Raw genomic sequence first — 17,926 nt, 5'->3', positions numbered from 1 at the left:
AGCATTTAGTATAGTGGCTGGCACATAGTAAGCACTTAACAAATACCACAATTATTATTATTATTAAATCACTAGATGTGAGAAGCAGTGTGGCCAAGTGGAGTCAGAAGGACTTGAGTTCTAATCTGTGCTTCACCACTTCGCTGTGTGATCTTAGGCAAGTCACTTAACTTCTCTGTGCCTCACTTTCCTCATCTGTAAAATGGGGATTGAGGCTGTGAGCCCAATGTGGAACGGGAACTATCGAGTGCAACCTGATTTTTTTGTATCTACCCCAGCATGTACTACAGTGCCTGGCACACAGTAAGTGCTTAACAAATACCACTAAAAAGAATCAGAGTGGTAAGGTAGGAGGGGGCAAGGTGACCGAGTGCTTTAATACCAACGTTAAGGAGTTTCCATTTGATATGGAGGTGGTTGGGCAGAGGTTCTTGAAGACCAGGGAAACATGGACTGAATGGTCCTGTAGAAAAATGATCTGGGCAGCACAGTGAAGGATGGACTGAAGTGGGGAGAGACAAGAGGCAAGGAGATCAGCAAGGAGGCTATTAATTATAATGGTAAGTGACATCACTGTACTAAGTGCTCGGGTGGATGCAAACAAATTGGGTTAGACACAGTCCCTGACCCACATGGGGCTCACGGACTCAATCCCCATTTTAAAGATGACGTAACTGAGGCCCAGAGAAGTTACATGACTTACCCAAGGTCAAACGGCAGACAAGTAGCGGAGCCAGGATTAGAACCCAGGTCCTTCTTACTCCCAGGCCCATGCTCTGTTCACTAGGCCATGCTGCTTCTGCAGTAGTAAAGGCAGAATAGGGTAAGTGTTTGGATTTACGTGGTAGCAGTTTTGATGGAGGGGAAAGGGCGATTTTAGTGATGTCTTGAAGGTTGAAACGACAGGATTTGTTGACACTGAATATGTGGGCTAAATGAAGGAGATGAGTCGAGGATAATGCCAAGGTTACAGGCTTGTGAGACAGGGAGGCTAGTGGTGCTGTCTACGCTGATCGGAAATTCAGGGGGAGGGCAGGATTTGGGTGGGACGATGAATTCTGTCAATGAATTCTGTTTGGGACAGGTTAAGATTGAGGTGTTGGTGGGACATCCAAGTACAGATGTCTGAAGGCAGTAGGAAATGTGAGACTGTAGAGAAGGCAAAAAGATCAGGGCTGGAGATATAGATTTGGGAATCATCCACAGAGAGATGGTAGTTGAAGCCATGGGAGCGAATGAGTTCTCCAAGGGAGTGGGTGTAGATGGAGAATAGAAGGGGACCCGGAACTGAGCCTTGAGGGACTTCCACATTTAGGGAGTGGAAGGGAGAGGAGGAGCCCACGAAAGAGACTGAGAAGGAGTGGCCAGAAAGGAGGAAAACCAGAAGAGGACAGGTTGGATAATGTTTCCAGAAGAAGGGGGTAGCTTAAAGGATCAAAGGCAGCTGAGAGGTCGAGGAGGATTAGAATAAAGTGGAGGCCATCGGATTTGGCAAGGAGGAGATCCGTGGTGACTTCTAGAGGGAAGGTTTTGTGGAGTGAAGTGGGGGGCGAAGCCAGATTGGAGGTGGTCAAGGAGACAACTGGAGAGAAAGTGGAGGAGCGAGTACAGACAACTCGCTCGAGAAGTTTGGAAAGGAATGGTAGGAGGGAGATGACGTGATACGTCCCTACTCTTTCCCCTTCTATGCACTTGGATCTATATCCATGTCTTGGATCTTAGAGAAGCAGCGTGGTGTAGTGGATAGAGAATGGGCCTGGGAATCAGAAGGTCATGGGTTCTAATTCCAGCTCCACCACTTTGCTGTGTGACCTTGGGCAAGTCACTTCACTTTTCTGTGCCTCAGATACCTCATCTGGAAAATGGAGATTGAGACTGTGAGCCCCACGTGGGACAACCTGTTTACCTCGTATCTACCCCAGTGCTTAGAACAGTGGCTGGCACGTAGTAAGCATTTAACAAATACCACAATTATTATTGTTATCATTCCCTTAAGCACGTGATATTGACTGCATCCGCAGCCTCACATCACTTACACACATAACCATAATAAGTAAATAAATTAATTTTGTTGTTTATTTCCCCTCTAAACTGTGAGCTCCTTTAGGGCAGGGAACATGTCTATCAACTCAGTTGTATTACACTCTCCCAAGCATTCAGTACAGTGCTCTCTGTACACAGTAGGCACTCAATAAGTACCATTGATTGAATGATTGTTTACTTTCCCAAAGGCTTAGTAGAGTGCTCTGCACACAGTAAGCACTCAGTAAATACAATGGATTGACTGATTATCACAGCCACAGAAGGGAAGCATTATCGCTGCCTCTGTTCCCACTGTTAGGACTCTGTAGGGCTTCCTTCATCATGGCTCAGTCACGGTCTACCAAGGAAGGAAGAAGGAGCAGAGGACATCCCCTCACCCCCCTTCTCCTGGAAACATTTAACTTTGTCTTCCCTGACACTGTCCTCTCCTGGGTCTCCTCCTAACTGTCTGGCCACTCATTCTCAATCTCAATGCACAGCTCTGGGTCTCCTATTCTCCATCTATGCCAAATCCCTTCTCTCCCATGGCTTCAACTTCCAGCTATATGCCGATGATTCCCAAATCTGTACCTGCAGTCTCGTTTTTCCTCCTGCCTTTAGGACATCTCTACTTGGATGTTCTGCCGACACCTAAAATTTAACAGGGAAATGGATCCTAGTTGGAAGAGCACGAGCCTAAGAGTCAGAGGATCTGGGTTCTAATCCTGATTCCACCACTTTGCTGTGTGACCTTGTGCAAGTCACAACTTCTTGGTACCTCAGTTACCTCATCTGATAATGGGAGTTAAGACTGTGAGCACTATGTGGGACAGGGATTGCGTCCAACCCAATTATCTTGTATCTACCCCAGTGGTTAGTAGAGTGCCCGGTACATAGTAAGTACTTAACTAATACCATGAAAAAAAGTACGTCCAAAACAGAACTCATCTTCCCATCCAAACCATCTTTCCTTTCCCATCACTGTAAACAGCTCCACCATCCTCTCTGTCTCACAAACCCATAATTTTAGCATTATCTGGACTTATCTCTCTCATTTAATCCAAATACTCAAATCTGTCACCAAATCCACAACATTCCTGAAATCTACCCTTTCCTCTCCATCCAAACTGCTACCACACCAATCCAAGCATTTATCTTATCCTACCTTGACTACTGAACCAGCCTCCTCACTGACCTCCCTGACTCCCGTCTCTCCCCACATTAGTCCATACTTCACACTGCTGTATAAATCATTTGTCTGTAATAAATGTTCTGATCAAATCCACCCAATTCTCAAGAACCTCCAGTGGTCGCCCATCCACCTCCACACCGAACAGAAATTTTTTACCATTGGCTTTAAAGCACTCAATCATCTTGCCCCCTCCTACTTCACTTCACTGAGCTCCTACAGCCCAGCCCGCACACTTCACTCCTCTAACGTCAGCTTGCTCACTGTACCCCAATCTCATCTATCTCGCTTTTGATCGCTTTCCCCCACCCTCCCACTAGCCTGGAACTCCCTCCCCCTTTCATATACACCAGATCACCACTCACCCCACCTTCAAAGCCTTATTAAGGTTACACCTCCTCCAAGAGGCCTTCCCTGATTAAGTCCCCTCCTTCCCCGACTGCTGCTCTCTTCTGCATCATCTATGAACTGGGATCTGTACGCTTTGGACACTTGGTTTTCACCCCAACCGCAGCCCCAGAACACTTACGTACATATCCATAGCTTATTTATTATATTAGCACCCATCTCCCCCTCCAGACTGTAAGCTCATTTTGGGCAAAGAAGCTGTCTACCAACCCTGTTGTATTGTACTCTCCCAAGCGCTTAGTTCAGTGCTCAGTACAGCAGAGTGAGCACTCCATAAGTACCACTGTTTGATCGAGAGAGAAGGCGTGAAAAGGAAAGTGTTACCGTTGCCTTCTTTATGGCAACTGCTGCTCTATCTATCAATCAAGTGCTTACCATGTGCAGAGCACTGTACTAAACACTGGAGAAAATAAAATATGGTAGATGAGTATGAGCCTTTCAAAGGCTGGTCAGGGCAAAGACAGGACAGGATTGGCAGCAGCATGGATTTCTCCTTTCTCATCAAGTTTGGGGACCAGGCCGGAGTCTCCCCTTTCTCCTGGTCCACACCCTGGTCCATCCAAACAGACTGTCAGATCAAGGAGCCACAGTCTTGGCTGGAAGGAAAAAAAAATGCCCCCTCAGCCCTCTCCAGCCATTAAAGGTGGAGAGTGGAGCTGGAGGCTGACAGGCCTGTCATTTGCAAATGTTTTCTGGGTTTCTGCTACTGCAGAAGTGATTCTGGGTCCAGACAAACAACATGGTCGATGGCTGACTGACAGTTTATGTCCCAAATGTTGCCTGGATCCTTGTGCAGCCCCACTGGGTGCATGCCGCTATCACAGCAGCTTCAACACTCCAACCCCTGCCTGTTGCAGATTGGGCAAGGGGAGTTAGGTTCCTTCCTATGGGGCTTTTGGGTAGAGGGTGAGAGGTACTGATCTAACCCACTGCCTGCTCACACTCTGCTCAAAGCAGCACCCTCATCATCTTCCTTCAATTGCAAGGAGGGGCTTTATCTCTGGCCCCTTCCTGGATCCCGGGAGCACGATGGGCTAGCCGAGTCTGCCCTCCTGTCCAAAACGCTGAGGAACTGAAGTCACTAGCTTTGTCCCTTTGGTCCCTTACTCGGAGGTAATTGCAATCTTCAGGGAAAACCATGACTGTCCTTTAGGGACACAGATTCTCTGGGAAAAAACTAATTAAAACAGCTTTAACATCACCTTAAATACACCTGATTTTATTCAATTTACATAACTTTCCCTTTCTCCTGGAGGAGGGGTACTAGTGATGCTTCTTTTCCACAACAGGTTACAGGAATGGTCAGAGCTAAATTGACAATTAGGTTTTAAACAATAGTTAAAATACACCTACCAAAAGGAAAACTTTGCTGTCAGGCTTGACTTTATGTTTCTCCATGTACTTTATGAGGCTACTATTGGCATATCTGCAAAATTAAGTCAAAAGAACACTTCATTTTCTTGCACAAAGAAAAACATCAATTCAACAGAAAACCTCATGCTCATTTGTTAGCTAGTTTGTTACCAATTTTACCCCCTTATTTTGAATGACAAGACTTCTAAAAGTGAAGAAGAAATATAATTCTTTGCCCATAAGCCAGGCAGGAAAGCATATACTTGGGGGAAGTAGATATAAAGGGAAAAGCAGAGGCTGTAAATTTGCCACTGCTCTTCAAGCTGTATCTCTCTCCCAACTACCTCCATGTCTGGATGTGGACCATTGTTTCCACATCCAGGGAATAAAATATTAAAACTTCTTTGAGAATTAAATCTGCAATTGTACCTGTTTTAGTAATGTCTCACTCCAATTAGGTTCATGCATTAGGGACCAAAGGAGAAAAAGATAGGAGGATCTTTTGTTCACAAAGCCCTAGAGCCCAGGGGACTAGGGCAAGAATGGAATGTGGGGAGAATGGAAAGAAGAAGAGGAAAACATGAAGAGGAAGAAGGAGGTTAGGAGAGGAGGGTTACGGGGGAAAAAAAGAGTGGAACAGAGGAAGGAAAGGGAGAAGAAAAAGAAAAGAAGGGGGCAATGAGAGGGGAAAATGGACAGCAAGAGGAGAGGATACTCCAAGCCTCCAGCCAAGCCATTGCTGCTATGGCACCAAGATTAGGGCTTCAGTTTTTTTTTCCTCCGACCAGAGTGGATTTCTCCTTTCTCATCAAGTTTGGGGACCAGGCCGGAGTCTCCCTTTTTCTCCTGGTCCACACCCTGGTCCAACCAAACACACTGTCAGATCAAGGAGCCACAGCCTTGGCTGGAAGGAAAAAAAAATGCCCCCTCAGCCCTCTCCAGCCATTAAAGGTGAGGTTTAAAGAAACCGAGAAAAATAACCCCACAAATGAAAAAGTAACAGTGAAATGGAAGCCTCTGGTCATGCTTTTAATTGTTTTAGAACTGTCAGTAATCCCATTGATCTTTTCAGTGCCCAGCATCACAAAGCAGATAAGACAGACATTTTTAAAAATCTACGTTCCTAAAATGCTAATCTAAGTTTAACATTTACTAGTGCTTTAGGATGTTTCCTCTCCATTTAGAGCAAGCTTTTCCAAATATATACTGTACCTGTGTACTTGAAATTGTACATCTAGCTTTGAGCCCTGATACTGGTGCAGCGTTACCAGTGGTCCAAGGGCCACTGTGAGCACAACCCAGGTCACTGTCGAGTAATAGCGGCTAGAAACCCACACTGAGCCACCATCAGCCCAGGGTAGACAATTTGTTCATCTCTGAAATTGCTCAAGGGGAAACCTCCTCTCAAGGTTCACACATACCAGTATTCGATTTATTCTGATGACTTGACACCTGTCCACATGTTTTGTTTTGTGGTCTGTCTCCCTCTTCTAGACTGTGAGCCTGTTGTTGGGTAGGGACCGTCTCTATATGTTGCCAACTTGTACTTCCCAAGCGCTTAGTACAATGCTCTGCACACAGTAAGCGCTCAATAAATACGACTGAATGAATGAATGAATCAACAAACGGATCGTTCAGAAAAGGGTTCCTGTTTACTATCCTCAAAAGGAAAAGGCATCAGTCCTCTTCACATCACCAGAAGAGGGATTCTGGAAAGGGGACTCTCCCCACACACTCCCCAACTGCCACATACACACATACATACACACAACCCCCCCATCACATGTTCCCCACATACCATCATCAAAACAAAAGAGGAACTTGCTCATCGTGCAGGCCTCTTGGATGAACTGGCAACTAAGGGGAGGAGTTGGAGTTTCTTAAAATATAGATAGCATAAGCTTTTGCCGCCAAGGTATGCATCCCCCAGGTTATGCTGGGATGATGCATCTTGGTATATGGGCCAGTGAGACGCTGTCGTGAGCCATGAGCCTTGTATGCTGTCCTTTCAGTGATGGTTACCAAGTGGGGCAGTCCTGAGAAGCAGCGAGGTTTAGAGGAAAGAGCCCCGGCTTGGGAGTCGGAGGTCAGGGGTTCTAATCCCGGCTCCGCCACTTGTCAGCTGTGTGATTTTGGGACAGTCACTTAACTTATCTGCGCTTCAGTTACCACAACTGTAAAATGGGGATACGTGGGACAACCTGATTACCCTGTATGTACCCCAGTGATTATGACAATGCTTGGAACATAAGTAAGCGCTTAAAAAATACCATCATTATTACTATTATTATTATTCCCCGAGTGGGTCAAGGGAAACAGTTGGATCAGTGGAACAAGTTCCACTCAGGGAATCAGAGACCTGGGTTCTAATCCCACCTCTTCCGTAGCTAACATGGGCAAAGACTGCCCACGTTCTTCGGCCCCCTTTCCACTTAAACTGCTTGGTGCTTTCCATGGCCCAGGGAGAACAGGATCAAGAGAATGGGAGTGATAATATTGAAACCTCTACTGCTCTAATCAATTCCTTTTTCCAGGGTCTTGGTCCTGAAATCTCAGTACAAATCCTGATAGGGGACTTCAATGATGATGATGATGATGGCATTTATTAAGCGCTATGTGCAAAGCACTGTTCTAAGCACTGGGGAGGTAACAAGGTGATCAGGTTGTCCCACGGGGGGCTCACATTAATCCCCATTTTCCAGATGAGGTAACTGAGACCCAGAGAAGTGAAGCGACTTGCCCATGGTCACACAGCTGACAAGTGGCGGAGATGGGATTTGAACCCATGACCCCTGACTCCCAAGCCCGGGCTCTTTCCACTGAGCCACACTGCTTCTCTAACTATGACTAGCTCTAAAAGGTGCTTCTTCTACACCAGTAAAAAATATATTTTAAGTGTTTCTGTTGGAACAAATAGCTCTCTTTCTATATTAAACCCCTTACGTTGTTCTTCTGAAGTCTTTTTGAAGTGTTGGATATTCTGGCATCTTCCGTATATCTTCCCAGTCTTTATCTTAAAAGAAAACATACGTAGAATAATACCAGTTTTAGAGATAAACCGTACTAGATGTTAAACTTCCTTGAATCTTCATTATCAAATCCAAAGTCACTGTCTACTAATATTTAATAACTAGGTTTAAGAACAGAACACAGCCTCCTTGCCCCTCCACAAAGAAAACAAATTTTTGATACACGGCTTGGAGTGAAAGCAAATCACCTGCAGGGAACCCCATGACGCTGAAAATACGATCCAGTTGATCATGATGAAAAGGATTGCTTGTTTTGATGTCCTCTTGTCGACAATGAAAAATAGGTTCTGAAGTCAATAGTTCAGCAAATATGCAGCCAATTGCCCATATATCTGGGAAGGAAAACAGAAGAATTTATTTTTTGAATGTTCTATTCCATTATAATATATCCTACATATATGATCATTAGCTGCGAAATGATAGGCAACAGCTACATTACATTAATCAAGGGGAAATGAAATAGCTCTAGAACCAAAATCCAAACCAAACAAATTTCCTTGTGAATTTCTATCCAAAGTTGCACTCTGGCATTTTAAGGATTTAAGGAATGCAATCCACAGTCTTAAAGCACAAACCTCCTCAAACACCACTGACAATTTAATCTTCAGAATATTCAAATGGTAATCCAAAGCAGAGCATAATACACTGAAACAACAACTGTGTTATGCGCATATTGATAAGGCAGAATTCTTGACTGCCCTTGAAACTAGATAAAGTTGCTAAGACCCCAATTTCATCCAAATAATGACTTGGTTTCCTCAATTATCAAGGCATCTCTGCTAGTTAATAAGTACATGGGTATTTTTTGAAGCCTACAAAACTGCAGCAATGTAACGAATCTATCAATCGACTTCAGCAATCTGACAAACAAATGAAAACAAATTTTAATCATAACCATTAGCTGGAAAAAAGCTTTTTTTTAATGGATTGAGGTTCCAAATTATGAAAGCAAACAAAACCCAAGGAAAGATGAAAAAATAACGGAAATTAAAGAAAACCACAATAAAAGGTTGAGACCACTTTAATGGAAAACATAACGAAAGCTTTCATTACTTGATGTAGGTTACAGAATTAAATTATGTCTGGACTTCATAAAATGTTATCAACTGAGATATCGGAATATTAAGCATTTCATTCCGCTATACATGAAGCGAACAAAAACCAAAAACAAAGTTCGATAAGTACCCAGGAACTATAAGGAAATCATACACAGAATGCCCAAAACATCAATTCTCTGATGCTAAAATTCTCTTGGAGGGAAATAACTTTTAAGTGAAAATGCCAAATGGAAGTTTATTTACATGTCCTATTCTGTTTGAGAAGGGCTACTGACAATAAAATAGGACCAGAAATAAGATATAAGTACAAACCCATCAAAAGTTCATCTATTTCTGCTGTAGCTTTAGAATTAGGCATTCACAGATCTGGGAATTTGACAGGCTGAATGATCCTATCATTTCATCTCAACATTACAGAATCCACTTGAAGAACGTTATTTAAAAGAAAGTGTGATGATCCTATTTTCTCTTAGAATTAAAGCTTTGAGTAAGAAGAGAATTCCTTAACTACATAGGGTTGGCTTTACTAGCCTACTGTACGGTAATTTTAAAAATAAATACAGGAAACCCTGTGTGTCTTTTCCAGTGTGTTTTTTCATTTTCTCTATCAAATGCTGCAGGAGTTTGGGATGCCTTCGACAGGACTGGACAGTAATCATTCATGTGAATTTAAAACCTGTACCTGTATATATGTTTGTACATATTTATTACTCTATTTATTTATTTATTTTACCTGTACATATCTATTCTATTTATTTTATTTTGTTAGTATGTTTGGTTTTGTTCTCTGTCTCCCCCTTTTAGACTGTGAGCCCACTGTTGGGTAGGGACTGTCTCTATATGTTGCCAACTTGTACTTCCCAAGTGCTTAGTCCAGTGCTCTGCACACAGTAAGCGCTCAATAAATACGACTGATTGATTGATTGAAAAGAGGAAACCATTTGTTCCTTATGCTGTGCTCCATTATTCTAAATTAGCTCTATTATTCTAAACTGCATGTGATAGGACCTCTTTCCGAATAAGAAAAGGTGTCAGACTCTTCATTTGCTGCTGATATTGTTTAAACCACTCTGTAGATTCAAGATGACAGATACCTTAAAGTCACAAGGGGATCTATCCATTCTTTTGAACTACTCACCTAAGATAAATAAAAGAAATCATAGGGCTATCACTCTGAGGTTTTTGCCAGCTGAAAGGTGGAGAATGTTGCTCAGGATTTAAACCCTGGTGCCCTTAATAATAATAATAATAATAATGATGGCATTTGTTAAGCGCTTACTATGTGCAGAGCACTGTTCTAAGCGCTGGGGGTGGATACAAGGTGATCAAGCTGTCCCACATGGGGCTCCCAGTCTTAATCCCCATTTTACAGATGAGGGAACTGAGGCTCAGAGAAGTGAAGTGACTTGCCCAAGGTCACACAGCAGACAGGTGGCCGAGCCAGGATTCGAACACATGATCTCTGACTCCAAAGCCCGGGCTCTTCTCCACTGAGCCACGCTGCTCCTCTAGGGAAACAGCCCTTCAGGGAAACAGTTCCATCCTACTATTCAAAGCTCACAGCAGCCTGCCCTGAGTCAACTGATAGGTTCGTGCCAGGCAACATGGCTCATAGTCTATCTTCAGACTGAGCCAGATTTAGCTCTCCCTGCACACCACTACAAGTTGTTTCCCAGTAATTTCACCGTCGGTGCAGCGGGGAGACAGAAAAGGAGATTTGAAAAGATTTGAAAAAGAGCTGGGTGGCGGGGGCGGCTTCGAACCGGTAACTGAGTGAGGAAACTGCCTCAGGATTCTCTGTCAGGGGGCAGAGGGGAGGCAGCAAGCGGTGACGGACGGCAAAAGCTCCAAAGCGCCCAGCCTGTCGGAAGCAGCACCTGTGTGAATGCGAATCTGGGAGGGGAGTACAGTGGTTGTAGAACAACAGGAGGAGGTTATCTGGATCCCACTGGAGAAATTCAGGGAGTCAAAAAGCTGCACATGCACCCAATGTAACACGATGGCACTGGAATGCGATAGAAAGAAGGGGTCAGCGTGCCATTTGAGTATTGTATTCCAGAAAGAAGTCACTTGGCAATTATTTTGAGGTTGACTCCTCCCTGCAGCATCTGCCCCGCCCCCAACCCAGAAAACTCTGCAGATACACCATCTTGATACAAATCTCCCATCTACATCGCAACACATTTTTATTTTGCTACATTCTCCCTGAAAATTTCCCCTCCCACCCACGTCCCCTGGTCAGATATTCACAGATACATTATTCACCCGCTTCCCTTTGGGTTTCGGCTGCCTAAATAGCATGGAAAATGGAATAGTATTCAAAATGAGAATTTTTTTTCTTTCACAGGCCAACCCAGCCTCACCCGCTTGGGACCCAGTGGGCTGACATTACTCTATTTATGTACTTATTTTATTTGTACATATTTATTCTATTTATTTTATTTTACTAATATGTTTTGTTTTGTTCTCTGTCTCCCCCTTCTAGACTGTGAGCCCACTGTTGGGTAGGGACCGTCTCTATATGTTGCCAACTTGTACTTCCCAAGCGCTTAGTATAGTGCTCCACACACAGTAAGCGCTCAATAAATACGATTGAATGAATGAATGAATGATATCACATTGCACTGAACTCTCTACACTATGTTGACAATCTCTTAGTCGCGACCCACTGATTCCGTGAGCTGCTGTGCTTTACTTTAAAGTGTGTCCTTGGGCTTGCTCCCAAGTTAGCTTGTGCATGTGTAGTACGTGGGGCCCTTTTTTGTTCTGAGGCTATCTGAATGCAGGAGGAATGATCAGGGAGAATTCCCCAATTCCCACTTCAGTCCCATGGGACAGGACAGCAGAGGAGAAGGGGAGAAAAAAGAATTAAGGAAGCCAAAAGAAATAAAAGAGAAAATTGGGGGGCAGGGGAGGGTGAGAAGTAAGACAGTGTACAGGGAGTCAAATTTGTCAAGGTCAAATTTGTGCCACAGGTCTTTAGGGCCTCCGTGATTAAAAATAAAGCACATTCTAACTAATAAATTACCTAATGGAAAGGGGACGGGATTGAGAGTCATGAAACCTGGGTTCTAGTTCCAACTTCATTTGTCAACTGTGTGACTAGGCAAGTCAGTTAATCATGCTGTGCCTTAGTTCATCATCTCTGCCTGTGTGCAGAGATGTGCCAAGCACTATGTGCCAAGCACTGTTCTAAGCACTGGCATAGGTACAAGGTAATCAGGTTGTCCCACTTGGGGCTCACAGTCTTAATCCTCCTTATACAGATGAGGGAACTAAGGCACACAGATGTTAATGACTTGCCCAAAGTCCCACAGCTGATAAGTGGCAGAGCCGGGATTAGAACCCATGACCTCTGACTTCCAGGCCTGTGCTCTTTCCACTAAGCCACGCTGCTTCTCCTATAAGTATAAAAGTATTATTATTAAATGTTGGGACAATGTTCACTTCACCAAAGATCAAAATATTTATATTTTCAACATTTCAGTAAAAGAATTCCATCCCATCTTGCCTCTGCCTCAGGCATGTAATTATACAAACTGCCCAAACTTAAAGGTTGAACTATGAACATTAATTCAGATTCTGAAGATTTTATGCTGAAAAGCTTCCATTTGTTCTGTATTCTAGTCTAGAACAGTGCTATGAACCCTGTGGGTATGAAATAATGAAATGTTGATTGAAATGGTAATCTGCATTGATGTCAATAGCTACTTCCCTCAAGGACTGCCAATTAAATTGATTTCCAAAGAACTAAAACTGTGTTCTTCATTTATCAATAGTATTTATTCAGCACCTACTGTGCGCGGAGCACCGTCCTAAGAATTAAAGTAAAATACATGATCCCTGCCCTCAAGGAGTTTACAATCTAATGGATGAGATGGACATGCATTTATAACTTCGTATTTATATTATAAATATATATAATTATAATTATAGATCATAGCTAAAAAGAGAGATACAACTAGTTAAGAGAATGGAAAGATGGAAAAGTGCCAGACGATGGACATATTGAAAAATTGGATGAAATTCAATAGGTAAAGGGCAAGATAGTGTACAAACATCACAATGTTAGATAGAAAAGGCTAATGCAAGTCGAATGCAACAGTTTTAGGGGCCAAGTTATTAAGTTAAATATGAGACAGCAATACAATTCTGTTAATTCTACGTCATTCTGGAACTGGAACTCTGATTAAGAAGAGTGCAACAACAAATGAATGTCAAAATTTGGAACTAATTCTTCCACTACATTGTACATCCCAAGCACTTAGTACAGTGCTCTGCACTGTACTAAGGGCTCAATAAATATGATTGAATGAATGAATTCCACACAAATCATTTCTTTATTCCTCTATTGTGTCCATTCTGGTCAGTGAGCTGTAAAAGGAATAAGGAGAAATTTGAGAAGATGTAGAAAGTAGTGGCAAAAATTATTAAAGGGACAGAAAATACATTCAGAGAGAACTGGAAGTTTTAGCCTGGAAAAGAGAAAACTAGAAAATGGCTTAATAACCATATTTAAATAGAAGGAGAAATTCCGAAAATGGCTTGATAACCACGTTCAAATAGAAAGAGAAATTCCGTCTTTTGGCCACCGGGAATTGGCCATGGGAATGGCCTTGGCCTTGGGAGGGATCGGCTCACGGAGGCATTTGTTGAGGTCGTCAGCTGGACTAAAAGAATGGACTCAGGGGAGAGAAGGCGAGAAGAAAACAAGGGAGCAGCCATGTCGTTTCTCTCTTGGATCAATCAATCAATCAATCAATCGTATTTATTGATCGCTTACTGTGTGCAGAGCACTGTACTAAGCGCTTGGGAAGTACAAGTTGGCAACATATAGAGACGGTCCCTACCCAACAGTGGGCTCCTGGTTCTTGTCTGTGCTGCTCCAAAGCTGAAGGTGGTGGCACAAAATGGGAGGCCATCGAAGTTAAGCCGAAAAAGCATCCACGGAAAGAAATCCCAGGGCAGTGGGATTTGAGAGGAACCTAAATGTGTATTGTGATTATGCGGCATGGTCAGCAGCGCCAGGGATTATGTACTCTCCCACACACTCAGTACAGTGCTCTGCACACAGTCAGTGCTCAATAAATATCACTGATTGACTGACTGTCTCACTGGCATGGCTGCTGAATGCCAGCTGCAGGAGCCCCAGAACCAAATCTGCATTCCCCTTTGACAGTGAGGGGGACAGTGAGTCGACACACATGTCGACTGAAACCAAACAAGAGGACTATTATTCATTTTGGGGATAGACAAAATTCCAGAATGGACTAATAATAATGATTATGGTATTTGTTAAGCGCTTACTATGTGCCAAGCAGTATTCTAAGCGCTGGGGGAGATACAAGGTAATCGGGTTGTCCCAGCTGGGGCTCACAATCTTAACCCCCATTTTAAAGATGAGGTAACTGAGGCACCGAGAACTTAAGTGACTCGCCCAAAGTCACACAGCGGATAAGTGGCGGAGCCAGGGTTAGAACCCATGACCTCTGACTCCCAAGCCCGGGCTCTACCCACTAAGCCACACTGCTTCTCTACCAACTATTCTAGACGGTTTAATTTTTCACAGATGATAGGCAGCGTGGCCTAGTGAAAACAGCCCAGGCCTGGAGTCAGAAGGATCTGGGTTCTAATCCTGGCTCCACCACTTGCCTGCTGTGTGACCTTGGGCAAATCACTTCCCTTCTGTGTGCCTCAGTTACCTCATCTGTAAAATGGGAATGACGACTGGGAGCCCCATGTGGGACGGGGACTGTGTCCACCCCAATTACCTTGTATCTAGCACATAGTAAGTGCTTAACAAATACCATTATTATTCCTACCATGCTGAAAGCAGCAGAAGTGAATGATCAGTGACTGATTTAATTCTTGTATCTACACCAGCATTTAGCGCAATGATCTGACAGATTATACGTGCATCATCATAATAAATAATGGTAATAATAAATATCATTATTATCACTTGAGGAGTTTTCCAGCTCCGAGTCTAACTTTTCATGGTTCCCTCCATTCAAAGTAACAAACTGTGCTGAGCCCTTTCTAGTACTTGTTCAAAGGCTCCTCTCACCTATGTCAGCAGTCTCATCCCTGGAAGGGAGGCTAGGAAAATGTCTTCTACTATTATAGTTGTAGTAGGAACAGAAGCATTTAATGAGAACCCAAATTTATTGCTCTATTTATTTATTTATTTATTTAACTTGTACATATCTATTCTATTTATTTTATTTTGTTAATATGTTTTGCTTTGTTCTCTGTCTCCCCCTTCTAGACTGTGAGCCCACTGTTGGGTAGGGACCGTCTCTATATGTTGCCAACTTGTACTTCCCAAGCGCTTAGTACAGTGCTCTGCACACAGTAAGTGCTCAATAAATACGATTGATTGATTGATGATACAGTGTACTGTACTAAGTACTTGGGAAGTATGAGACTGCTAATTCTGTTGTACTCTCCCAAGCGCTTAGTACACTGCTCTGCACATAGTAAGCACTCAATAAATACAATTGATTGATATATTCCCTATCCACAAGGTACTTACACTCTAATGGGACAGACATAAAACTATATATTAGAGTAATGAAAATCATTGAGCGCAGAATTAATCACAGAAAGCATGTTGGAGGGGCTGGACTTTCAGGGAGCTTTGAACATGGAGAGGGTTGTAGTCTGTTGGAGATGGGGGTAGGGACCGTCTCTATATGCTGCCAACTTGTACTTCCCAAGCGCTTAGTACAGTGCTCTGCACACAGTAAGCGCTCAATAAATACGTTTGAATGAATGAATGAATGAATTGGGAGGGACTAGAGCTCTACAGAGAGTTTTGACTCCTTCGGACTTTGCCCAGCTATGAATTACTGTCACTCATGTCACTCATTTTTACTTATGGGAAACCTAGGTTTCCATATCTCAATTCCCAGATTCCCTCCCCGGCACTGGCCACCAGATGCTTTGGAGGGGGCACAATCACCCCACAGATGTCCCCTACCTTCTGTTTCCCATAAAACTATATGTGACACCAGTCCTGGATCGACCCAATGATCCCACTCAACCAGCAGTGGTGAGAGTTCTTCAGAAACCATTCATTCATTCACTCATTCAATCGTATTTATTGAGCACTTACTGTGTGCACAGCACTGTACTAAGCACTTGGGAAGTACAAGTTGGCAACATATAGAGATGGTCCCTACCCAACAACGGGCTCACGGTCTAGAGAAGCAGCGTGGCTCAGTGGAAAAAGCCCGGGCTTTGGAGTCAGAGGTCATGGGTTCAAATCCCAGCTCCGCCAATTGCCAGCTGGGTGACTTTGGGCAAGTCACTTAACTTCTCTGTGCCTCAGTTACCTCATCTGTAAAATGAGGATTAAGACTAGGACAACCTGATCACCTTGTACCTCCCCAGCACTTAGAACCGTGCTTTGCACACAGTAAGCGCTTAATAAATGCTATCATCATTATTATTATTATTAGAAGGGGGAGACAGACAACAAAGCAAAGCATGTGGACAGGTGTCAAGTCGTCAGAACAAACAGAATTAAAGCTAAATGCACATCATTAACGAAATAAATAGAATAGTATGGACACGTAAAATAGAGTAATAAATCTGTACAAACATATACATATATGTTGCCAACTTGTACTTGCCAACTTGCTCTGCACACAGTAAGCGCTCAATAAATACGATTGAATGAATGAATGAATATACAGGTGCAGGGGGGATGGGGAGGAGGAGGAGAGGATAAAGGGGGCTCAGTCTGGGAAGGCTTCTTGGAGGAGGTGAGCTCTCAGTAGGGCTTTGAAGGGAGGAAGAGAGCCAGCTTGGTTGTGTTGCCAGAACCTGGGTACGCCAAAACTCAGGGACCTACCGGAGTCAGGAATAAGGAAACACGCCTGCAGCACCCGCTGGCTTTCCAGAAGCCTCCATTTCCTAAGATCCTTTGGAAATGAGACCTAATTAGCAAGCCGGCAAAGAATTTAACATCAGGAGGTGTTGGGGTGAAGGAAGTGGGAGCTACTTTCCTCTGGTTGATAAGTCAGGACCTGGTAGCCGGGCTGAAAGCCTGGCGTTGTTTAAGTACTTGTTAGCCGGTGGCTTCTGAGGGACGTTGTAGAAGCAGTCTACAAATACACTGAATGAAGCCTTTATCATTATGGGGGGTGGAGGGAGAAGCACATTCATTCATTCATTCAATCGTATTTATTGAACGCTACTGTATTCATTCATTCAATCGTATTTATTGAGCGCTTACTGTGTGCAGAGCACTGTACTAAGCACTTGGGAAGTCCAGGTTGGCAACATAAAGAGACGGTCCCTACCCAACAGTGGGCTCACCGTCTAGAAGGGGGAGACAGAGAACAAAACGAAACATATTAACAGAATAAAATAAATAGAATAGATATGTACAAGTAAAATAGAGTAATAAGTCAGTACAAACATATATACATATATACAGGTGCTGTGGGGAAGGGAAGGAGGTAAGGCGGGCAGAGTACTGTACTTAGCACTTGATCCAATGACTAAGCCCTCATTTCCCCTTGACCTTGGATTTGTGCCCTTTATTCATCCCCTCCTCAGCCCCAGAGCACTTACATTCATATCCGTAATTTAGATTAATTCAATTGTATTTATTGAGCGCTGACTGTGTGCAGAGCACTGTACTAAGCGCTTGGGAAGTCCAAGTTGGCAACATATAGAGACGGTCCCTACCCAACAGTGGGCTCACGGTCTTGAAGGGGGAGACGGAGAACAAAACAAAGCATATTAACAGAATAAAATAAATAGAATAAATATGTACAAGTAGAATAAATCAATAAATAGCGTAATAAATACGTACAAACATATATACAGGTGCTGTGGGGAAGGGAAGGAGGTAA

At 43.4% G+C, this 17,926-nt stretch overlaps 1 protein-coding gene across 4 annotated transcripts in view; it reads right to left on the bottom strand.

The window, feature by feature from the left end:
• Positions 1-17,926, bottom strand: part of CDK19 (cyclin dependent kinase 19) — a 281,016-nt gene that overhangs the window by 24,103 nt on the left and 238,987 nt on the right. For all 4 annotated transcript variants that reach the window (XM_038760794.1, XM_038760796.1, XM_038760797.1 and 1 more), the window contains 3 exons: positions 8,190-8,333; positions 7,916-7,985; positions 4,973-5,045 (listed from right to left, as the gene is read on the bottom strand). In XM_038760794.1, the coding sequence (XP_038616722.1) occupies positions 4,973-5,045; positions 7,916-7,985; positions 8,190-8,333 (287 nt within the window). The remainder of the gene's footprint in view (positions 1-4,972; positions 5,046-7,915; positions 7,986-8,189; positions 8,334-17,926) is intronic.

Source organism: Tachyglossus aculeatus, chromosome 19 (genome assembly GCF_015852505.1).
Source record: "Tachyglossus aculeatus isolate mTacAcu1 chromosome 19, mTacAcu1.pri, whole genome shotgun sequence".
NCBI classification, from domain to species: Eukaryota; Metazoa; Chordata; class Mammalia; order Monotremata; family Tachyglossidae; genus Tachyglossus; species Tachyglossus aculeatus.
This window is presented reverse-complemented; position numbering and strand designations above follow the sequence as displayed.